Source organism: Acanthisitta chloris, unplaced genomic scaffold (genome assembly GCF_000695815.1).
Source record: "Acanthisitta chloris isolate BGI_N310 unplaced genomic scaffold, ASM69581v1 scaffold5738, whole genome shotgun sequence".
NCBI lineage: Eukaryota > Metazoa > Chordata > Aves > Passeriformes > Acanthisittidae > Acanthisitta > Acanthisitta chloris.
Window position 1 is genome coordinate 13086 of NW_008685248.1, and position 24781 is coordinate 37866.

Here is a 24781-nt window from a genome sequence, read left to right on the forward strand (position 1 = left end):
TTTTCTCTGAAATGCTAGTTTCATCAGGTTTCAATATTCTCATATCACACCAGCACACGGGTTGAAAGAAGTCGCACGTGGCTCTTGCAAGGTATTACCTATTCAATCTGGTTTTGTCGCAGTGGATCTGCACTGCCCCAAGCATTTTGTGATGTACGAACTTACACGTTTAATGGCACAAGAAAAACCTCCCTTCTTGTGATCAAACCTCAGTAACTCACAGTACATCTCAATATGAGAAACAACTGCTTCGAAAGGGCACACCAATTTTAAAGAGGCTTTGTTACGGCTCAGGAGAGAGAGAAATAAAGCTCTTCTGGAATGTAGAAAGGTGACGTGTAATAGTTAATACGTTTCATGAGTTAACACAACAGTTTTCAATGGTAAAAAGGGCAAGACCTCTCAGTCTCCACAAGATGGCTCAATTCAGAACGATCCCTCCAGAAATAGGGATTAATAACACATCTCTTCAATGCTGAAGTACCAGGCTGGGGCTGGAGAATGGCGCCACCTCGCACGGCTCACCCACTGCACTATCATGGCAGACCTGATGCCTCAGGACGCATCCAGTGCAGGACAGCAGCTCTCCCTTCCCACACTGCCATCAGCTTTCCTCCTCGCCACACGCTCCCCCAGACCGACTCCCGATCGCCAGCAGCACCGTTACGCAAAGACCCAGCTCTCGTCTCTGATTTTTTAAGTACTCCCCAGACTAAAGTGTTGTGCTATTCAACAAATGAACCTCCTCTTCCGTTTCCTCTCTCTCCTCAGCTATGGGTTTCAGTTGAACATTATGGACGCGGGGTCTTGGTTTGCCGTCTGGGCCATATGACGGAGGATATCTTTTTTTGTTATAATGCCAAGGAGGCGCCTGAAAAGGATAAATGGAAGACTGATATTAATCCAAGCAGGAAACTAATAAAGCAGAACAAATCTGTAGCCAAGTCCTTTTTGTTGACAGGAATAGAGCAAAAGTAAACAGCCTGATTTTCTTATTTAAACAAAACCATTTTATTTATCAAAATGTTGAGGAACCACCAGTTTGGTAAAACACAGCAATGCCGAGACACTGTATCAGATGGTCTCTGACAGCTGTAGTCCATTTTAATGAAATACAAGTAATACAAGTAGAGCCCATCACAATTTTTATTTAACTTTTTGTTTCTACAAAAATCAAATTTTGACTAACGTATGCCAACAAAAAAGTAACAAAGAGGGACAAAGAAAAGAGAGATATGAAAATGAAGTGATATTGATCCCATTTCATAGGGGAGGCATGTTCCAACCTAGCCATCAGAAGTGATGTACTGCTTGATGGCCCAAAATCCTAACAGCAAATCAAACTCCCCTCCAGTTTTGAACAGTAAGGATCCTTCCAGTCTGACGCACTGGCTCAGGCTGAATGTATTCATAGGAGCACACTGTGTTGGCCATGAAACTTTTGTAAAATACACAACAATTAAGGAGTTTTTGGAGTTAATCGCTTTAGAAAATAAACCGTGAATAATAAAATTTTCATTTTCCAATTTAGATACTGTGCTCTTATGACAGGGTCTTTTAAATTAACTGTGAGGCATCAAATAGAGTAAGGCTGTCCAAAAGGATAATATCACAGGAGAAGCAAAGAGCAGAATGAATGAGCTGCTGCCCTTGTTATTCTGGTTAGTACATTTCAATTTGTCTTATTAAAGGACGCATGAAATACTTGTGAAATATTAGCATAAAATGAGAACATAATTAGCATGTTTTGCACATAAGCAGCTAAACGTGGTGGGTATGTTTAGTAGAGATGTAACTAGCAACCCATGCCCAAATGAAGACAAAGTCTGCCACCTATCTAAGGTTAGTTCACAACATCATGGTTAAAACAGTATCTAGATTCTGTCGACAGTCAACACAGTAGCATGCCACTTAGTGGCTCAGGATATCATTGAACATTTTATAAAGGAGTACATTAATTGCTGTAAGGAACAGCAGCAGAAATACAGGACTTTGCATAAAATCACAGGACTTTACTAAAAACCAGTACTTTTAAAAATGTTGATAAAGGGGGATTATAGGGAAGATCTAATGCTGCAATTAAAACATGCTTGTCTTTGCTTCTCAAAGGATGTGATACTTTGCTATTCAACAGCTTTTTAAAGCTGTCAAGATGAGAAAAAGAAATTGGCATATATGAGAATCGTAATTTGCATTAGGCAGGGAAAAAGTATTCCTAGCTGCATGCTTTCCCATCCAGGGAAATCAGCAGATCAACCAGATGGATTTTATGTGATCTCAGGAACTCAAGTATCAGAAAGTCTAGGGTTTACCTTCCTTTAATGTTGTGACTAACAGTACGTCCACATTAACAGCTTCATTTCTACAAAAGGATTTTGCGCATATTGTTTTATGTTTTAATACAAATTTTGAGCACAAGATGATTTCATTGTTCAGCCGATGTCAAAAAAGCCCTGAACAGTTCACAAGTTTCATGCTTCCTGACTTCTAATGTGTCTAATTATGAGATCTGATATATCTAATCACCAAGGGTTCGACGTGCTGCTTTAGTTGCTCGAGATGCTCTAATATGTTCTTCTTTGTGATGATCCCCAAGACAATCCTGAAACAGATCATGTTATGCTAATAACTGTGTGTGAAATCAAATGAAAAAAAAAAGTTCTAATCATAATGAAAAAGGATTTAGAGTAGAGCAAAACTAAAAAAAAAAAAAAAATGGTTTCAGGAAAGCTAATGAGATAATTAAAAGAAAATTAAAAGTCAGTACCCTTTCCCAGACATTTTTTTATTTCTTTTTCTCCCAAAATGCTGAACACAACTGGCTCTTCAACCACCCCAGAGCAGCATGTTTCTTAGATCAGGTGCACATCAGGGAAGCATACCTTACCCCTTCTCCCCAAATTCATGTGTTTTCAGGTTTTAAAGGGACTGAAACTACAATTTACTTTGTATTTCCTTTGTTTAATAGTTATTTCTCCTCACACATACAAATAATTCACATTTTAACAAGCCACATTAGATGAACAAAGCAATAAGTGCAAAGTCATAGCAACTGAGGTTCGAAGCTGCCCTACAGAGATGGGTTATCTGGTGTCCCTACAAACAGACCAATTCAGACTAATTTCTCCTTCATGAAAGTATAAATCAAGAGCAGCTCCTTGAAATGGATATTCTGGTACAAACTAGACAGAGTGAGGTTCAGTCTTTTCTCTGTCCTAACACCAGTTTCTACACAATCCAATGTGGACCAGAACCAGTATGTTGCTATGTGTCTTTATGTGGCTATATTTCATTTGTAGGAAATTTACCAAAACATAAATTAACCCTTGATGTCCACAAGGCTATAGCCATGGGTAAATACCTCCAGTCCTAGTATTTGCTACCCTGCTCTTGTTATAAGGGACAATGTGCTCATGGAACATCACATCTGCACACTGAAGCAGGACAATAAATCTTAAGGCCATCTGTACCTGCTGCTACTTTATCATAAAATAGTTAGGAATTTGTAATAGAGTTTGACATAGCTTTGTATGATGTCAATGTCTGAGCACTTGACCACCACAGACACTAAGAAAAAAGTCACCATAGTAAATATTCTTCAATGAAGTTTTATTAATTCAAATTTCCCTCCCCAAAACAAGAATAACTGCTTGCCTACACTAAGGGTCAGCTCATGATGTCCCTTCCCTACCAGAAAAGGGTTTTTAAAGTACTTTATGCTTCTGTAAACATTACTTGCTATGCCATACAGGGATGCATCAAAGGAAAACAAAGCAGTAGAGCATCTAAAAAAATTTGTTTTAAAATACATCTGAAAAAATAAACTTGGAAACCAACACAACATTTAAATGTTTGCCACTTAGAGCACTAGTCCTTTTGCCCACAGCAAAACAAAGGAAGTCCCACCCATATTTCAGATTTCTTATCCCATGTACATTGATCCTAAACATGTAGATGAGCAGACAGCATTTCACTCCCCAGGTGCCTTAAAAGACATGCTAAAGAGAAAGCAAGATACTATGGTAGGAGCTGCAATGTTGTGTGTCAAGTGTTTAATGCAAAAGATACAGGAAAGCAGAAATGTTAAAAGAACAGCTACACAGAAAAGGAAGATGTAAAAAAAAGAAGGAGTAGTTTAGATAAGAGGCAATTATAATGAACATTTATGTCTCCATGCCTGGGGCTGATTTATTTAGTGGGTAATCACAGGACAACTCCCTGCAGTCTCATTTACAAAAACTGTAAATCTTAAAATTACTTTCCTGAAATATTCTGAATTGTAGAAACAAAAGTTGCAGATCATAGTTCCAGAACTAGCAGCAGTTACTTAGTTGTTAGTATTCCAAAAACAAGCTTGGTAGTAGTTGCCATCACTAAACTCCAGAAGAAGAGACACTGACTGGATCACTTTCCCCTTTACTCTTTATGAACCCAGGTATTTGTAGATGTTCAACAGCTGATACACTGCATGCTGCCAGAACACAGACAACAGTGAGGAAATACAGGCCTCAGACTGTGTACCACATGAGACTGTTTCTGCCAGACAAGTTGTGTCTCCTCCACAAGCAAGCTGCACACACCAAACTTGCTGAACGGCAGCTAATTTTTAACAGAACATCATAAGATGACTAAAAATATCTGCTTGCTTACTTGGAATACAAGGGAGGAGTAAAAATTTAAGAGAGGTGCTACAGAACAGCACCTTCACGAACAGTTAGGGTCATCAGTTGCAATACCAAACTTACAGGTTCAAATACCACGATCCTGACGTGTATCCTGGTTCAAACACTCTGATCCTGGAAGTGAAAATTACCATACCTAACAAAATAGACAGCACTGCTGCTACTTTACTCACCCGTTGTGTGTTACAAGGCACTGCCTCAGACCCAGTTTCCGGAAAATATCCACCACTATTTCCATTGGGGTGTGGTCTGTCACGGTGAAAGGGCTCATGTCAAGTATGCTTCTGAGCTTCAAAGGTCGAGGGCTTTCTGCTGGAAGCGACGGGGTATGCTGGGCAAAACAGACCCTGGAACTGCCAACAATCCCTTCCTGCTTCTTTCTAGCACTTTCTTTAAGAAAAAAAAGGAAGGGGGAAAAACAGCAGAGGGGAAGAATTTACATTCTTGGAGTGAGGTAAGTTAGCAAAGACAGATCAATCAACATTACCAGACTCTGATGTTATTCTCCAGATGCTGATCTATGCTATTTCAATGTGTTTCCATGGTCACTGCTTTATGCCCAAGAAGTCTGTGCAGAAATCACAAAATCCATCTACCATGCAAGCTTTAGTCATTCTTCAACTACTACTTTTCTCACTCCAGTGAGGAACTTTTATTTATTATAAAGAGGTGGAAAGGTTTAAAAAATAACATGCAGGAAGCACATAGACAGCTGCTGAAGAAACTGTCAGGAGAAAGACAATTTCAATTGACAGCTTCCCTGTCATGGACAATTATTATTGGTCATGGACCAATTATTATTGGTTTGAAACCAAAGAAGTAATTTCTGACTACTCTCAAAATGTTGTCTTCTTGTTTATAATGAATTCATTTCACTTTTTTGTGAACCAGATCCTCTTTTCATGTGTTCATCACCTTGGTGTCAACAGCATTTTGTCCCAGACACTGAACTATTTCACACAGTCATAGAATATCCTAACATCTAATCTGAATCTCCCGTCTCAGTTTATGACCATTCCCTCCAGTCCTCACACTGCAGGCTTGGCAGAAGAGACCATCCCCCACCTCTCTACAACGCCCTGTCAGCTAGTTGTAGAGAGCAATGAGGTCACCCCTGAGCTGCCTCTTCTTAAGACAAATCCAACTCCCTCAGCTGCTCCTCATAAGACATGTTTTCTACACCTTTCACGAGCCTTGTTGCCCTTTTGCTGACCTGGCTCCAGCACCTCAATGTCTTTTTTAAAGCGATGGGCCCAAAACTGAACACAGTACTTGAGGTGTGGCCTCACCAATGCTGAGTACAGGGGGGTGATCACTCCCCTAGTCCTGCTGGCCACATCATTCTTGACACAGGCCAAGATGCCATTGGCTTTCTTGGCCACCTGAACACACTGTTGGCTCACATTCAGCCAGCTGTCGACCTCCACTCCCAAGTCCCTTTTGGCAGAACAGCTCTCAAGTGACTCCTTCCCAAACCCAGAAGTTGGAAGAGATCCATGAGGATCACAGAAGTTGAATTCCTGGCCCAGCACAGAACAGTCCCAAGAACTACACCATGTGCCTGAGAGCATTGTCCAAAGGCTTCTTGACCTCTGTCAGGCTTGGTGCTGTGACAACTTCCTTGGGGAGCCTGTTTAGTGCTCAACCACCCTCTGGGTGAAGAACCTTTTCCTAATATCTAACCTAAGCCTCCCCTAACACAGCTTCATGCCATTCTCTTGGGTCCTGTCACTGGTCACCTGAGAGAAGAGATCTATGCCTGCCCCTCTGCTTTCCCTCATGAGGAAGTTGTAGACCGTAATGATGTCTCAACTCAGTTTCTTCTTCTCCAGGCTGAACAGACCAAGTGACCTCAGCCACTCCTCATATGGCTTTCCCTCTAGGCCCTTCATCATCTTCATGCACCTCCTTTGACACTCCTTAAGAGCCTTATATCTTTCCTATGTTGTGGTCCCCAGAACTGCACACAGGACTCGAGGTGCCACATTAGCACAGAGCAGAGCAGGACAATCACCTCCCTTGACCAGCTGGTGATGCTGTGCCTGATGCACCCCAGGACATGCTTGGCCCTTTTGGCTGCCAGGGCACAACGACTCAAACCAGCCACAGCCCAAGACTAAGCAACTTGCACAGCACAATCTCAGCAGCTGGAATGAGTCTTAACTGTGAAAGTGTATTATTAGAAGAATGTTCTGCTATTTCCTCACTTACTCAAGTAAATGTAAACCTAAACCAGTCTAGTTCCTATAGTAATTTCCAAGTTTTGGACATTCACATACATCCTACATGTAATACCATAGTATACACAGTATTAAGACAATAGGCAAAAATTTACTCAAGTAAACAGTGTTAACAAACATGTTTTAAAGAAGTTTCAGGAGACTTCTGCCTCTTTCTCAAGTGTCTTCGTTAAATAGATACTTCGAAAAAAAAGTAGTCTAAGACGCAATTTCCATCACTGATTTCATGCACCAAATATTACAGTTTTGTAACATTTTCTTACATAACAATGTGGTTTTTTTCCTTTGGTTATGATAGTATCCTCAAAATCCACAGAATTTTTCTTGCCAGTGCACAAAGCACTGTCACAAGTATCACACAAGTAGGAACACTTACCTAGAGAGCCCAAAACAGGGCTTGTGTGGTCATGTGCCCAGGAACAAATTTCCCATTACACAAATGAATTCAAAAACAGAAACCTTAAATAATTAATTGCACTTGTCTATTCATAATATAATCTTAGTTCTTATAACAATTGTTAGAAAAGATAAAGGATCTGTGTTTAAAAATTACTTGGACAGTAATTCTCACAGAATCCTTCTGGTCGGAAATGAGAATTTTTCAGTTTTGAAGAATGCTAGTGCAGCATCACTTGAGGAAATGAGATACTATCAATAACCTCAAAAACCCCAAAACACCAGATCTTTGATGTTTTCACCTACTTGAGTATGACAACTTTTGTTTTTATGACAAAAAGATGAGCATTTTCTTCACTTCAGAGCCTGCTATTCAACATAATCATGCACATAAATAAACCTGAAATAAGTCTCAAAACACAGACTAAGTTCTATTTTAAATATAAAATAATATAAAATAATTTAAATTAGCATATATAATAATAGAATTCTGGAAGGTAATTACCTATTGCAATAGTTAAATCTCTTCTTAGAGCAAAGCCCACTAGTCTCTGTGATTCTTTTGACATAATAACAGGAAAACCATTATAGCTGGTTTCGGTGATCAAGTTTTCTATGTCTTCGACTGTCATGTTATCCTGCGTCAGAACTGCTAAAGGTGGATCACTTCTTCGGGGTCTCATAACATCAGCAGCCAGTGTTGTGTGAGTAAACTCTTCCTTTGCATCCAAGAAAGGATATCCATTCAGTCGGATGTGTGCCTCATAGATTCCTTCCCTACCAAAGGCATCTCCTACCCACTTACTGGTCATGACTGCAGCCATGAGGGGCACAATATATTCCAACCCTCCTGTCAGCTCAAAGACAATAACTACCAGGGACACAGTCATCCTTGTCACACCACCTGCAAGAAAAATGGTAGCCAGTAACATTCTGGTATCAGATAATAAGGAATTTAGAATTTCTTGCCTTCCTGTTGAGAACTAGAAATATAGCTTTGCCATTAAAGGTCATCTGACAAACATCCTTCTGTATAGTACCAACAGAAGCAGACAGGGAAAATGAACACAAAACTTTCAGAAGTGAGAGTTTTAGAGAAAATTCACAGAAAGGGAGATAATAAAGGGAACTGGAAAATATGGGCAGTTATTTAATGTAAATTAAGAATAAAGCTGTGTATATTTCCATACCACATTAGGGTTAAAAATACTGTGAAATGCAAGGAAATCCAATGCCACACAAATTTCAAACCCAAATGGAATTAATGCAGGGAAGTCACAGGTAGCAATTCCATAGCTATGTTGTCCAAAGGATTAGGAATTTAATGCTGTTGCTTAACCATAAAAGCTAAAGAGAATTCTGAGCTGATAAAAAGACATCTCCTTCTTGGACAACAGGAGAAGACAAGGATTGTATTTCCCTTTTGTTAGCATTTAAGATGATTTTTTTCTGCCAAGGTTTCTGATGCTCCATCTTCATTCAATAAAACAATATGATCTTTCTTTCAATGCATTTACGAGTGATTCAAGTTTAATTATTAAAAAACAGATCAACCTCTCCAAAACTAATTCGTATCACTAGTTTATTTGATTGCCCAAATGCACTTTTCCGTAAAGAAAAGGTCTGCTTTTTGCAGAATCTGTACTAACAGCTTACAAGTTTAATTTCTACTGCAAACAGGTTACAAGACAAGGCTGTCAAAAAGCCTTTCCTAATTCAAGTGCCCAGCTTAAAGCCTCTTTCCATGAAGTTGATTTTCAAAACTTTGTAAATCACATTGGTAAAAATACTTCAGGCTGTGTTCCCCAGATCATTACACAGTTCTGAAAGTTTTGTTTGGATTATGAATTTCAAGAAAAAGTTTTGCAATTCAGGTAGATGTGGCAACTGATCACGTCACCTCCTACTCATAATTTTAACCATACTTGACACTGCAAATGCTCTACTTTATACATTTCAAGGAACTGATTTTTCTGACAGATGTAGTAATGACACCTCTTGATACCAAAGAAAGAAAGCAAACACTGCTAGTTAAATTTTTCTATTTTTCATTAATTTAGACTTTATGTTATCCCTCAGATCACAAAGATCTGATCTCTATCTTGTGTAGAGATGTGAATGTATTATTCTGAAGAGACAAGTCCATACAAACAGGTGTTCCGAAACTGCACAAATTTATCTCTCTTTCCATTTTTTAATCATTATTTTGATATATGAAGAGATCAGATACTATTTCTTTGGTACATTTTCTTTACCTAAGCACGCAGCAGCACCAACCATGGCATAAAGACCAGGTGTAATACAGTCAGCTCCAACTTCACACCACTCCTTGAAAATGAACCAGTCATGATGGTAGTAAGCCAGCTGCTCCACGGCAATTCCTACAATCCTTCCTGCTATTGCTCCAATTGCCATACTAGGTATGAACAATCCAGATGGAACCTGCAACAAAACCAGAACTGCTGTCATGCTGCTGGGAACATATTTGACACATTGCTTTACAAGTAATTTTGGGGGGGGGGGGTAAGCCAAAAGACATGCAAATGCTCAAATTCTCTGGTTAAAACCACGGAAAGTGACCTTGGAAGGTTAGTAAAACTTAACAGAATGCTATTGATACCTCTGATTTACCTGATTTGCTGAAACCATTTTATGAGCATATTTGTTTATATTTTGCTGTATTTAAGAGCAAATCTATCACCAATGCAGGACCAGGAACTATGCTCTCAGTGCCAACAGCACAATTCTTACCACATGTGTACAATTCAAGCTGTGCTACTAGTACTGAAAAGTCTTCCTTACTATTTCCCATCTCCCTTATTACTTCATGTTCCTCTGAGTCAACACTGATTTACTAAACAGGACTGCCTACCCAAACTGCTTCCTGACACTGCTATAAATTAGACAGCAAACTAAACAGGTGATTTTGACCTTTTTTTTGTAAAAAAAGTGGTATTCCTTTTCTTACTATATTGCAGTTTCTCACACAAAGCAGTGTATACAGAATGCTAAATATACTAAGAGAAAAAAAGGCAGGACAATCCCCATTGCAAAAGTAGTTAACACATTAGGTTTTAAAGAACGTTCCCACTGTCATTTTAGTTATTTAAATTGTTTTTTCTGCTATTAACTAAAACCTGAAAAGGCCACACAGCCTTGTCACACCAATATGGCTTAATAAATTATTGCAAACTTGCAATAGACTGAGGGTTTATCTGAAAAACTGCTGTTGTGTATCTTTTCTTCTCCTTGGGAAGCTAATCTTTCCAAAAAACATACCAGTGCCTCAATGTCTCATTAAACTGGAAATGCCCACCCACTGCTTCTCCTTACATCAGAATACTGTGACTGAGGTACAGATTTGACCAGAAAAAAGGAGAACTTTTACTTTGTCTAAATGTACCTCTACCCATCTTGTCAAAATAACAAACTTCGCTCCTGCTGTAACAGGACACATCATGTAATTTTTCTTCTACTCTGCAACTGTGAAGTACTGTGCAATTCCAAACTATAGATTTTTGCTGTGGTATCCAATAGCTAGTGCAGAGCTGTATTTCAGAATTGTTGTTGTTGTTGTATTTTGCTTATATTTATGGTTGTAAAGATGATTTCTAACCAACGAACCAAGGAAAGACAAACATAGCAAACTGTGTTGGAAAGCCATCAGCAAGGGTTTTGAGAAAAAGTTTAATAATCCTTCATTCTCATCCTGAGTTACCTAATATTTCAGTGCTGATAGAGGAGATATTCAATACTATCATTTTAGTTTAATATTCAAATTGTGCATTTATACCACTACTGTTATTTCCTACAATTAATTATGCATCTAAACCCCTTTCTGAGTGTTAAGATTTTTTTTCCTGAGTGAAATTCTTTCTTGGTTAACAGTACAGTAACACCCTGAAAAAACCCACCTTTCTGCTATAAAAGTAATTAATCTTTGAAACTGCCCAAGATTCTAGTCTGCTACAGTAGAAATTCTGCCACCGAAATTCAGCCTCCACGTGGAAACTGCATTCAAATTGTTTCCGGTCTTCTGTTAACATAACTTTTTTATGCACTAGCTTCTTCTCTTCTTGCCATGATATGTAGATCACAGTTACAAGTCTAACTGTAATTATGATTTTGCAGCTGCATTTGCTTGCATAAGCCCCTGAATCACAAAGTGGAGAAGCAGCTTCCCAGAGAAGAAGCAAAGGAGTAAATTCTTCCTTTTCTTGGCTTTCTTCTCCAGTGCTCCAGCCTAGCTCAAGTTATACTACAGGGGAAAAAATTTGTTCTGTGGCATATGTATCATCTTTGAAACAAGCAGGGATCAGGATACTTCACTTCTTTGGTACTACATTGCATACCAGTCAGGTTCTGAGGCAAAGCTGTAAACCCACCCCAGCTGTGGATCAGCATTTGAACAGAGTAATGACTACTGATAAATAGCAGTGCAGTATACATACAAAATCCTGAATTTAAAAAAACAAAACAAAGCAAACCAAAAAACCCCAAACCACTGCCATATCAGCCTCCTGGTGATGACTGTAGGAATCACCATGCCCCACTACAGCAGCTAAGTTTCTTTGCTCACTTCACAGGAAAACAGTTCCTGTGGGGGAGACGTGTTTGCACATGGCTACAGGCCCAAGAACACCCAGAAAACCCTTCCTGATGATTTAAATGGCAAAGTCATATTTTCTCTCTCCATTTTGAATGTTCTCCTTTTATAGAGATAAAGCTCAAAATGCAAATAAGTAACATTAAAGTGACATCCCCTTCTCCAGATCTCCAGATACTGGCTGACATTCTAACCAACCACATGCTTTAAAGCTTCAAAGAAATTTATGTAGCACAGTTTCATCAACTGACAGCAGCATGACCCTTTGCCTATTGGCAAGTAATAAATATATTCTCAGAACTTCGCAAAAGTATTTCCACCATGCTGAAGTTCTGAGAAAACAAACCAAAATCAGCCTAAGCTTTATCACTCTGTAAACTAGTGAATTCTGACACACAAAGTGTGACCCTGTGGTGACAACCTCATGAGGAAGAGCCAGATGCACATGAATATGTGAATGGTAAAAAAAATGCTCTAGAGATAAAGAAAATACAGTAAGTGAATGCAAAAACAACAGACTGGAGTGTCACATCTTAGAATGTCTGAATTTTTGACCTATGGAAGACGAGCATTTAAAATACGCACAGTGGATTTCTCCTACCCATCAATTGACATATGGAAAATAACTTCAAATAACAAACTGCAACATGTTCTAAAATATCAACACCTGAGAAACGCAACATGATCTTATCAGTTACAGAGTGACAGAATAGTTGAGATTGAATGTGACCACTCCAGACTGTCTACCTCTGTTCAAGCAGGATCAACTACAGTAGGTTGCCCAGGCTTGCAACCAGTCAGGTTATGAGTATTTCCAAGGATGGAGACTCCACAAGTTCTCTGGACAACCTATTCCAATGTTTGACCACTGTCACAGAAAGGGTTTTCTCATGAATGCTCCATGCTGTTACATGGAACAGCAACATAGACTACAAAGTTAAAGCTGGTTTAAACACAAATCCTGGTTAGTGATCATTGTACAATACATTTGCAATAAGACACGTTTGATAAAGATGCAGTTGCAGAAAACTATGAAGGGAGCCTGACAAGAAGAAAATGATGAAGGCATGACAGTTATATGTCATTCAGAAAGCAGCCTGATTTCAGCCTGATTCAGATTTGGGTGAAGCTGGAGAAACCTCCAAAACAAATTTACAAAACAACTGGGACAAACAAAAATTAGGTTGCTTGTTAGGGAGAAGAAATTCCTATTACAGGTACATATGTAAAGTCCATTTTCTTGTCATGACACACAATACTGGAAAATACAGCAAAATCATCATCATCATCATCTGCCTTTTACACAGGCAGTAATTAAAGTTATGTGAAAAATTAGGAGAGTGGATTAAAAAAGCTCCAAATACCCACAAGTTGTTAAAGGGGTACAGTCTTTCCTTCCACATAACAGGACTAGGGAACCTGAGTGGTTGTGTTTGAACTCAGCTCCTGGAAATTTCAGAATCATCCCTATTGCTGAATGAGGCCCAGACATCTATCCAGTTATCACTCCCTACTGCATTTAGCACACTGCTATTCAGCTGAACAAAAGGCTAGTTTGAATTTAATTAAACTTAATATTGCTTTTTACAAGACTTGCTTATTAACCAGCAGTAAAAAGACCTTTTTAAAAAAGAACACACGAAAAAAAATCTATAAACAAAGCTGCTAGCTTTGAGAGAAGGAAAATGAGAAAGGCAATAAATAATCACAGCAGATGACACAGCTGCTGCATTCACACTTACCTTGATACCAAAGGTGAAGACTGTCATGATTATTTTAAATATAAGTGCTAAACACAACTGCCATATAGCTGAATAGACTCCAGTGCCTGCTGGACGGTCAGGAATATCATCTACTATTTTGCTTGCGTTCATATCGTTTCTGTAGTCACAGAGCGAGGAGGATTCTAATGGCCCACAGTCTGTGAAGAGCTCTTTAATAAGCTCACTGGTGTTTAGCCTTGTATATGGATTAGGAAATGCAATGACAGCTGTTATTGCTGCAACAATAATAACCTCCAGGACAGGATACTTCCCAAACTTCGTGGATTTGCGTCGACGACACCATGCGATATTTGCTCGGATGAAAAACGCTCCCCAGAGCCCACCAAATACTCCCAGAAGAATAAAAGGAAGCAGTTCAAAAAGGTACCAAGGGGTGTGATACTCCACATAAAAAAGAACTAGGCGGCTATTACCAAAAGGATTGATGGACCTTAAAACAAATGCAGCTACTAAAGCAGCAAAAAATGATCTCCATAAAGTTTTCAGTGGGAAATAGTAACTGACCTGCAAAAGGCAATACATGAGAATTATTAGTCATTCAATTAAAAAAAACAGGAAAGACTCACTTATACATGTGTTAGAGTATTGCTGGTCACATGGTATACACCAAAAAAAAGTACTCTTAGATTATCAGTAATTCCTATCACCTGGAGCACTGGCTCTCCAGCACATCCTACTTTTTAAAAAAGTTCTACAACAACTTGTGTCAGTTTTGAAGTCAATACTACAGCAGTATTGAAACGGCTGCTGTTTTAAGACTGTTAGAAAATGATGTACAGTAATTTATGTTTGTAAGGTGCTCTGTTTATAAGCATCTCTTTTAGGATTCTGGAGAACCAGACTGTGTACTAGCTGCTGTCTCAAACTTCCTGCTAATACTGTTTCATCTCCTTTCAACCTACTTTGAAAGGTTTCTGACAGATCTGTTATTTTTAGGAAGTATGATTAAAACAAAATAAAATCAGAAGTCCTCAAAACAGAGCATATAAATTTCATATTTAAGCCCCACTTAGCCTGATTTGAATTTCAAGATAGTTTTCTTCAGCATTTTTTTTGGCAACAAAGAAATTCCTCAAAAATTCCTAATGATATAACAAAATTATACCTGAAAGAATATTTTGCTTCCTCTTTCAATACAGAGATTTTTAGTCTTCTTGTAAAAGGCCAATGATAGAAATAACATTCTTATGAAAATAACTAATTAAAACCAATAGAAAACATTTCTTGGATGAGAGTTTGGTTGCCTTGGAGCTAAATTTTATAGCATATATGCCTTTTTAATAATTAACATACTCAACTATGTTCAGTGTCTGAAACTGAGTTATGTTTAAAAACTTGCTTTACACAACTGTCCAGTAAGTTTCTAAAGCCTCTTTCAAAATGAAAAATAAGAGTCTTATTTTTAAATTTTTTTTAAAACTCCTAAAGTGAAAAGCTGCTCTATATCTATTTGTATGTAAACTGTAATTATTAACAGACTCGGCCCTTTTCCAGAAAAAAAAGCCCCGAGAATAAAGTAAAGACCCAAGAAAAGAAATAAACATCTTTAGGAGTCTGCTAACAGGATTCCTGACTTTGAAATGTGGGTCCAAAAATAATTTCCCTCTTAGGAAAAACTCCACAGCTTCAAGGAGTCTGAGATTATTTATGCTAAAAGAGATTTTTAAAAATACCTATCCTTCAGTGCCACCTCTTGACATACCTCCTCCAGGCTGAAAAGGACTCCACCAATTGGGGCACCAAAGGCTACAGAAACTCCTGCTGCTGAGGCAGCTGACAACACCTGCAGAAGAACAAAGGTGAGGGTTGTTTTTTGCAGCCTGTGATATATTTTATACATGAAGAACAGAATATCATTACAGCTATCATTTTCTTCTATGTTTCTGTTAAGGATATACAATTTGATAACAGAAAAGCATGAAGTTAGTAAGTGTATGAGAATGCTCATAGTATGTCGAGAGTGGCCACAGCAGCCATCAATCAGGTACTATCCACGGCAAAGCGAAGGACACTGCTCAAAGACTCCCTAGTGAAGCACCTGAAGGAGTCTACAGTTCACTATGAAACTGCTGGTATCTCATTTTCAAGAAACTGTAGTAAGTTTTCTCTGTGCTATAGCAGAGAATTCCACTGTGTCCCAAGTCAAGCAAGCAGGACAGAAGACCAGCTTGGTTGAACAAGGCTCCTCATGGAGCTCAACAGGAAAATGAAATTGTGTGATCTCTGGAACCAAGGTCAGGCTTCACAGAAAAGTTACAGAACTGTGGCTTGTGTATGCAGGAAGAAGACACAGAAGGCCAAAGCTCAGAGTTGAAGCTGGACATTATTATGTCAGACAAAAAAAAAAAAGCTTTTTAATGTACATTAATAGCAAGAGAAGGTCTAAAGAAAACACTGAACTTGATACTTGTTGAAGATGGTCATCTGACTAACAGGGCTGAAGAAAAAGTACAGGCATTCAGTGTCTTTTTTGCCTCTTTGTAGCAATACTGATAGACGTTGGGCTTCCTGGTCCCCTGAATCAGAGCACCACAAGTGTGGAAACAGTAACTTTCCATATGTAGACACTGAAATTTTAAGTGACCAGCTGTATCCACTCAATGTAATTAAGTCCATGGAGCCTGATTCATCCCAGAGTTCTGAAGGAGCCATCAGATGTTATGGCAAGACCCCTCTCAGTCATCTACCAAAGGTCTTGGAAGTCTGGGGAGGATCCTGCTGACTGGAACCTAGCCAGTGTTAATCCAATCTATATAAAGGGCATGAAGGAAGACTGAGAGAACTACAGACCTGTTAGCTTAACCTCAGCTCCTGAAAATTTATGGAGAAGATTATATTGGGTGCCTTTGAAAGGCTTTTAAATAGTAAAGCAATCAGGCACAGTCAACATGACTTCATGGAAGAAAAGTCCCGTTAAACTAATTTGGTATCATTCTATGGTGAGGTCATCTGTCCAGTGGATGAAGTGAAGGTGCTGGATGCAGTTTTTCTAGATTTTAGTGAAGTTTTCAATACTGTCCCTCACAGCATCCTTCTGGACAAGTTGTCCAGCTGTGGGATGAGCAGGTTCATGGTGTGCAGGGTGAAGAACTGGCTAAACACCAGGACTCGAAGAGTTGTAATGAATGGGCTATATCTGGCTGGGCACTGGCCACCAGCAGCCTGCTCTGTCTGATGTATTTATCAATGATCTGGATGCAGGAGTTGAATCCACCATTCACCAAGTTGGCTGATTATACCAAACTGGGATATACTATTGACCCTGTTGAGGGACAAGAGGCTTTACAGAAGGATCTAGAAAAACAGGAGCGCTAGGCAATGATTAGTGGGATGAAATTTAATAAGTCAAAATGCTGCACACCTAGGATGAAGTAACACCAGGCTCAAATGTAAACTGAGAAAGCAGTAGCTGGAGAGCAGCCCTGCAGAGAGGGATCTGGGGGTGCTGATTGGCATCAACTCAGTGTGAGTCAGCAGTGTGTGCCCTCGCAGCCCAGAGGGCAAACTCCATCCTGGGGTGCATCAAACACATGACAACCAGCCAGTCAACAGAGGTCACTGTCCTGCTGCATTCAGCCTTGGGGTGGCCTCATCCTGAGTGCTGTGTGCAGTTCTGGGCCCCACAATTCATGAAGGATGTGAAGGTCCTTGGATGCATCCTGAGGCAGGCAACAAAGCTGGCGACAGGGCTGGAAGGAATATACTGAGAGGAGCTTTTGAGAACTTTGGGCTTGCCTAGTTTGGAGAGAAGGAGGCTGAAGGGCAACCTCCTTGCTCTCTATAGCTTCCTGAGGAGGTGAAGTGAAGGAGGTGCTGAGCTCTTTGACCTGGTATCCAGTGACAGGACACATGGGAATGCATCAAAGCTGCGCCACAGGAAGTTTAGATTGGACAGCTGAAAACATTTCTTTACAGACAGGGTGGTCAAACAGTGAACAGGCTTCCTAGAGACGTGGTCGATGCCCTGAGCCTCTTGCATTGAGCAATGCCCTTAACAACATGCTTTAGCTTATGGTCAGCCCTGAACTGGTCAGGCAGCTGGACTAGATGATCATTGAAACTCCTTTCCAACTGAAATAGTCTATTCTTTCTAGATGTGTGTGGCCAAGAACTCCATCATCACAAACATTGTTCAAGGGACATAAATTGATGACAGACTACATAACTTTTATAGCAGTCCTGGAGATGTGCACTCTGTAGTCTTCAGGCAAAAACTTGGAAAGAGAGCTGAGATGAACTGAGATTAAGTGACAGATTAAGAGGAACTGAAGGAACAGCTGGTCCTACAGGATCAGGGATGAATTATGTTAAATATATGAGGATGGTTAATGCTAATCATAGCACTGTACAAATTATTTGCAAAAGCACTGGCCCCCAGGTAGCAGCCCTTAACACACCTGTTGAGGGATACAGAGAAACTCAGAGAATTATTATATTATTCTGAGATGAGCCATTAAACCACAAGTAAGTTAAATTATTTAATAATACATAGCTTTGAAATAGGAAGTGAACCCAATTTTCCCATGTTCTGCAGTCTTGTTCTCGAAGTACAAAAGTTGAACCTGAGAACTGATCACAGCTGAGATGACATCCCTTTGAATTTTACACTATAGAAATTTTATTGAATTAATAAGAATGTCAGAACTTGCTACTCTCTATGACTATACTTGCTTTCAATAGCATGGCTCTCTCTATTGGGTTTGCATGACAAAGTTTTGGTAGCAGAGGGGCTGCAGGGGTGGCTTCTGTCAGAGGCTGCACCCATGTCCAACACGGCCAGCTCCAAAATGAACCTGACCCTGCCCAAAGGTGAGTCCATCAGTGATGCTGGTAGTGTCTCCGTTGATAAGATACTCAAAGGATAAAACCCACTGCATTGCAGCTGTTAGAGAGAGGAGTGAGAAAAATGTGAGACAAACAGCCCTGCAGACACTGAGTTCAGTGAAGAAGGAGGGAGAGGAGGGAAGCACCCAAGCACAGACTGTCCTGCGGCCCATGCTGAAGGCCATGGTGACACAGGTTGTCCCCCTGCAGCCCAGTGGAGGACAATGGCAGAGCAGATTTCCACCCTGCAGCCCATGGAGAGCCCATGCCAGAGCAGGCTCCTGGCAGGCCTGCGGAGAGGAGCCAAAGCAGGTTTGCTGCAAGCACTGCAGCCTGTGGGTGATCCATTCCTGAATGACTGCACCCTGTGGAAAGGACCCATGCTGAAGGAGTTTTTGAAGGATTATCTCCCATGGGTGGGACCCCACATAGCAGCAGGGGAAGAACATCAGGAGGAAGGAGTAGCAGAGACAAAGCATCTTCTTGCGCCACTTTGGGATAGAAGAGTCAGGAGTGAAGTTGGGCCTAAGAAGGGAGAGTGGAGCCAAGGTGCTTTGAGTTTTGTTTTAATTTCTACTATCCTACTCTGACATTAACTAGCAATACAGTAACTTTCTTCAAGTCTAGTCTTTTTGGCCTGTGATGGTAATTGGTGAGGGATCTCTTCCCTGCCCTGATCTTGACCTACGAGCTTTTCATCTTACTCTCCTGCTGTCTTGCTGAGACAGAGGGCTGAGAGAACAGCTTGGCAGGTGACAAGTCTAACCCACCACACTCTCACTAACAACATCAAACTGAAACAGAGCAGAACACACCATTGTCACCAGGAATACTTTGTTCACAGGTCTGGAGTCCTCTGCTGTTCTCACAGCTGAAGACACCCATCGGTTACCAAAATGTAGAGCCAAAAACGGAAAGAATTTAAATAAAAATCATATGGTCTCTGAGGTGAAAGAAATGCAAACTGACTCTGGAAATAATTTACCTTTGAGAATGATAGAGATAATATGTTGCTCTTAACAGAATAAATAACTATTGAAAATGTCACCATCTTGTAAAGCAATCAGTGTAAATGCACAGATATTCAATACATTCTAGAAATGCTTTTACAAGAACTCACCTCTCTTTTTTTAGCTTCATTTGTACTGTATTTTGGAAAGAGGTAGGAAAAAATATTCCCACAGCAGCAGGCAACATGTACCAAGGGACCCTCTTTTCCTAAACTCAAACCTGATGCGACCGCCAAGACTAAAGTAATTGTTTTTATCATCAAAGTCCACTTCCCCAAGTAACCTCTGATGATGAAGCCACTCAAAATAGTTTTTATCTGGAAGAAATAAAAAATAATAATAATGTCTGTTACTGCATTCTGCTTTCTTCAGAAAAGAATTAATTCTGTAATTTTAGATGCAGAACTTCAAAAATAGCCTTTTCAATCACTAACTTTATCAGACTTTAAAAAACTTACTGTTCAGATTGCTACAGTGAGCCTACTGGCTGCCAGAGGCTTTCCATTTGCAACTTACTCTAAAACAGCAGACAGTAACATACAACAACATTGTCAATTACATTTAGTAGAAAATTAATGTGCAGTAGCTTCTAAGACTATGTTCATTGGTTTATGTTGTAAATCAACGAATGAAAGGCAGAAAACTTCTGAAGGAAAAATAAACCTGCAAACACTATACTCAAGGTCATGTATTGTAGCAATATCCCATTTGCAACATTTTTACCTGTTTTCTCCTTATATTTTACCATTATTACATAAAAATTTAACAGATTTCTTGACATAAAGATGGAAAAGATCAGCCCTTCTCCAACAGAAGAGATGTGCCACTCACCTAAGGTATTACTTTGCCTAACAATGGCATATTAGTAGCCTGAAAAATATGCCCACAGATAGGAAATAATATAGTTGTCATAGGAAAGGACATGTCTATAAATAGGATGTATACAAAACACTGGGCAGCTCTATCTAGAAGGTCAAGATAGGTAAATTTGCAACCAATTTAGGATGAAATCTCTTCTGGATTAAACTCCAGGCTTATTCAGAGGCAGGATTTATACATAAAAAAGTATTTACAGAATGACTGGAGAAGTGAGACTGACCAGAATTTATTTGCCTGTGAGTTTTCTCTCCTGTTCTGTGGATGGTAGCAGACAGCTACTGTGAACAGTGAGTTTTTTGGGAATATTACACATTTTACACTGTGACTGTCTGCTGGTTTGTGCTAGTTTAGGTGACTAAAGCCAGTGCAACAAAGACTGACTGATGTACCAAAGGGCCCATATTCCATCAATGAATCACTGTTCTCTTATCACCACAGGGAGGATGGGGATTGTGGGGAGGTTGGGAAATCACTCTTCAGAAGTATACTTTCTTAAGCTTAATTCTTCCTTAAAAAGTGGTCCTGATAGAGGCACACAAGAAAATCCACAGACTCAGGAGACTCCCTTAAATTTGGGGTATTTTTCTCAGAAACAATTAGCACAACTACATGATTGCAATTTGAATACTTGTATTAATAGATTTCTTCAAAGTCACAGGGCACTCCCCCTGACCCTGTAAGGCAGTAGTAATTCCCACATTAATACACAACACTTATATATTAGATGTTAGTTAGACCTCACCTCAGGTATCCCTGAGCCACAGGCATAGGGAGCAAATACCTTCACCAGTGAAACTGCTAAGAAGGCAAAGCTCAGTGCCCAGAAAATGTACATTATGTAGTTCATTATGTATGAGCCTGGACCCTAAAAGTAAAAACAAAAAGTGAGAAAATAAATTTGACATAGGAGCAAAATCACTACTTAAAATAACTCACAAGCACTCTTGCTGCAAGTACACACATGCACACATTTTGAGGGACAATAATTATTATGAAGTCAAGACATAGAGTTTTGTTTGAAAAGCATAGTCATGACACTTGCATATCAGCACAGACTGGGTTATGCAATACAAATACAAAATATATTTCTATACATGGTTATAGAAAGAGTTCTAATGCTTCATATTAAAAAGAAAAAATAAACACAGCACAGGTGTATTTTTAATAGCTATTAGCTGCTAGAATCGACTGAATACTGAGTAAATATTTCTTTTAAAAACTGTGGCGGAAAAAATAAAATAAGTCTATTCTTAGCTATCAGAGAACACCACAAATGTAATTTTTATTTATGTACAGATCAAGAATAGACGTTCTCACAGTTCTATACTCTCGTAACCCCTTGCACCTGCAACACTCCAAGCTCCCGTGCACTGCATGAAATACACATTTGTTACACTATAATCTATTAACCAATTCAAATGCTGAAAACCAGCGCAGACAGTACAACCCAAGTCTGTGTTTAGCTCCCCAACCTTGAGACCATTATTTTCTTTCCATATTCAGTCAGGCTGTTGAGCAAGACCATCAAGGAATGGGTATATACTCACTTCTGCTTGCCCAATGATGAGCTCTGCCCACGTTTTCCACTGCGGACATTTATCTCTCTCTTCAAATGTGGTCTCATTTGAACCCCAACAACACTGTTCATGGTTAAACCACAAAGCACTAAGGCAAATGCCTTCCTTCAAGTCAGTCATCCAGTCAGCTGCAATGTCAATCAATCCTGCCAATGCCCCTGTTGTAGAAACAGTTTTGTGTTAATGTTCTGATAGATAGAAATAGCACACACAGCTAAAATGAAGAAATGTGCTGGTATTAATAGATGAAAATTGAGATGTAAAAAACCTAATTAAATAGACATTGAATGTATTACTGATTTCCAGGAATATATCCTGTTTTCAATATGGTAAGATTAGTATTTACTGAAGAATTGAGTACTTTGTATTTTTCCCAAGTTAAATGTGGACTTTTTGGGTCTTTTTTTCCCTCTATGCCACAGTTCTCCAACAGTCCACTGAAAACTAAGGAGTTATGAATCAAGAGGAGTGATACTTTTTTGTGCTGGGGTGGTTTATATGGCACCAAGCCTGTTGGAGGCAGGTGGGATTCAGCTGTCTAAAAGGTGGAAAAGTATTCTAGCCCTCAGGTTGGCAAGGCTGATTAAAGGGCTTTGAATTGGGAAGGAGGTAAGACCAGACTGGCTAGAGATGAGCCTGGGGGCAGCGTGCCAGTGCTGGGGGTGAAATCAATAGGCCATCTGAAGTGCATCTACACCAATGCACACAGTATGGGTAACAAATAGCAGGAGCTGGAAGCCACTGGGCAGCAGGGAAGCTATGATGTAGTCACCATCACGGAAACATGGTGGGATGACTTGCATGACTGAAGTGCTGCAGTGGATGGCTACAAGCTCTTCAGAAGGGACAGGCAAGCAAGGAAAGGGGATGGGGTGGCTCTCTACATTACAGAGTGCTTCAGCTGTAGAGAACTCAAGGTCAGTGATGGCAGGGTGGAGTGCTAATGGGTAAGAATCAGTGGGGGGAAGACTAACGAGGCAGATGTTCTGGTGGGAGTCTGTTACAGACCACCCAACAAGAATGAAGAGGCAGATGAAGCATCCTATAAGTAGCTGGCTGACATCTCACAATCACCAGCCCTTGTTCTTGTGGGAGACTAACTTGCTGAAAGGCAAGTTAAGCTTTAACTGCTGGAAACTCAACACAGCAGAGAGGAGGCAGTCTAGGAAGTTCTTGGGGTGTGTGGAAGGTAACTTCCTGATGCAGCTGGTAAGCAAGCCTAGCAGGGGCAGTGCCCTGCTAAACCCACTGTTTGAGTACCTCTGCCTTGTACAAATCCCATCACTACACTACCTTCTGCGTGTATCAACTGATGGATACCCTCCTTGACCCTCCATTTGCTCCCAACGTATTTATAAAAACCTTTTTGTTGCCCTTGACTTCAACAGCCAAATCTTTGGCCCTCCTGATCTTCTCCCTATACAACCTCTTGACATCCTTATAGTCTTCCCAACTTGCCTGACCCTCCTCCTTCCAGAGATGATAGATTCCTTCTTTTTTTCCCAAGCTCCAGTCCAAGTTCTCTGTTTAACCAGGCTGGTCTTTTTCCTCAATGACTTGACTTCCTACACACAGGGACAGTCTGCTCCTGAATATTTAACAATTCTTTTTTGAAACACTCCCAGCCTTCCTGAACTCCCTTACCCAAGGGGCTCCATCAATCAACGCCCTAAACAAGTTAAAGTCTGCCTGCTAGAAGTCCAAGGTGGAAGTTCTGCTGCTGGTCTTCATTACATCACCCACTATTGAAAACTTTGTAATTTTGTGGTCACTACGTCCAAGACATCCACCAACCATCACACCCCCCACCAGTTCTTCTTTGTTCTCAAGCACCAGGTCTAGCAGGGCACTGTTTCTGATAGGCTTATCCTGTTGTGTTAGGAAGTTGTCTTTCACACACTCCAGAAACCACCTAGACTGATTCCTCTCTGCTGTGTTGTATTTCCAGCAGGTGTCTGGCAAGTTGAAGTCACCCACAAGTATGAGGGCTGATGACCATGAGACATCTGCCAGGTGTTTGTAGAAAGTCTCATCTGACTGTTTGTCCTGCTTGGGTGGTTTATAATAGACTCCCCCCGAGACACGTGCCCTGTTGACCTTTCCCTTGATCTTTACCCATATGCTCTCGATTTTATCTTCACCACTGTCAATTTGAGTACAGTCAAGGCAATCCCTAACATACATTGCTATCCCACCACCTCTATTGCTATGCCTCTCTCTTCTAAAGGGCTTATAGCCAACCAAAGGCCAAGGCAAAGGCCAAGTCAGTAGAACAAAATTTCAACCAAATTAATTAAAATACATAAACATAAGATCTCTCTGTGACTGAACTCAAGGTTGTGCCATTTAAGATCCACTAGAAACATACAACAGAAAACAACTGAAACTAACAAACTGAAAAATCTAGCAATGTTCCAGACCAGAGTCTGCTCACTGTGTTGCTCAGAAACAGTAAAAGAATGTTAATACACATAGCAACTCAAGGGGTGAAAACACAACACTGCATGTTCCCACCAAAATTATCACAAGTGATTTCCAGCAATTACACACTCCTGGTTTGTGCATCCAGAAGTATATAAACATGCTACAAACTTTGCATATATATTAATTTATGTGATTTATGGAAGTGATTATGTATATATCTAAGCAGTAATTATACTGTTCCATGCCTTTTTAACAGGCATAGACATACTCCACGACTTATCCAATTTTGCGAGCAGTTAATCTAAAATTTTTGCTTGAAAAACTTTTAATTTTAAAAAACTGGGCACAAAGCTTGTGAC

General features: G+C 39.9%; 1 protein-coding gene across 2 annotated transcripts in view; it reads right to left on the reverse strand.

The window, feature by feature from the left end:
* Positions 1-24: 24 nt before the first annotated feature.
* The window catches only part of CLCN3 (chloride channel, voltage-sensitive 3), a 27898-nt gene continuing 3141 nt past the window's right edge, over positions 25-24781 (reverse strand). Inside the window, exons 3-12 of one of the 2 annotated variants that reach the window (XM_009079662.1) lie at positions 21969-22156; positions 21164-21286; positions 19653-19859; positions 15411-15491; positions 13667-14212; positions 9574-9760; positions 7824-8222; positions 4856-5072; positions 2527-2602; positions 25-871 (exon numbers count right to left, since the gene is read on the reverse strand). In XM_009079662.1, coding sequence (XP_009077910.1) covers positions 713-871; positions 2527-2602; positions 4856-5072; positions 7824-8222; positions 9574-9760; positions 13667-14212; positions 15411-15491; positions 19653-19859; positions 21164-21286; positions 21969-22156 — 2183 coding nt within the window. In that variant the 3' untranslated portion in view covers positions 25-712. The remainder of the gene's footprint in view (positions 872-2526; positions 2603-4855; positions 5073-7823; positions 8223-9573; positions 9761-13666; positions 14213-15410; positions 15492-19652; positions 19860-21163; positions 21287-21968; positions 22157-24781) is intronic. The other variant, XM_009079663.1, reaches the window with a different exon arrangement.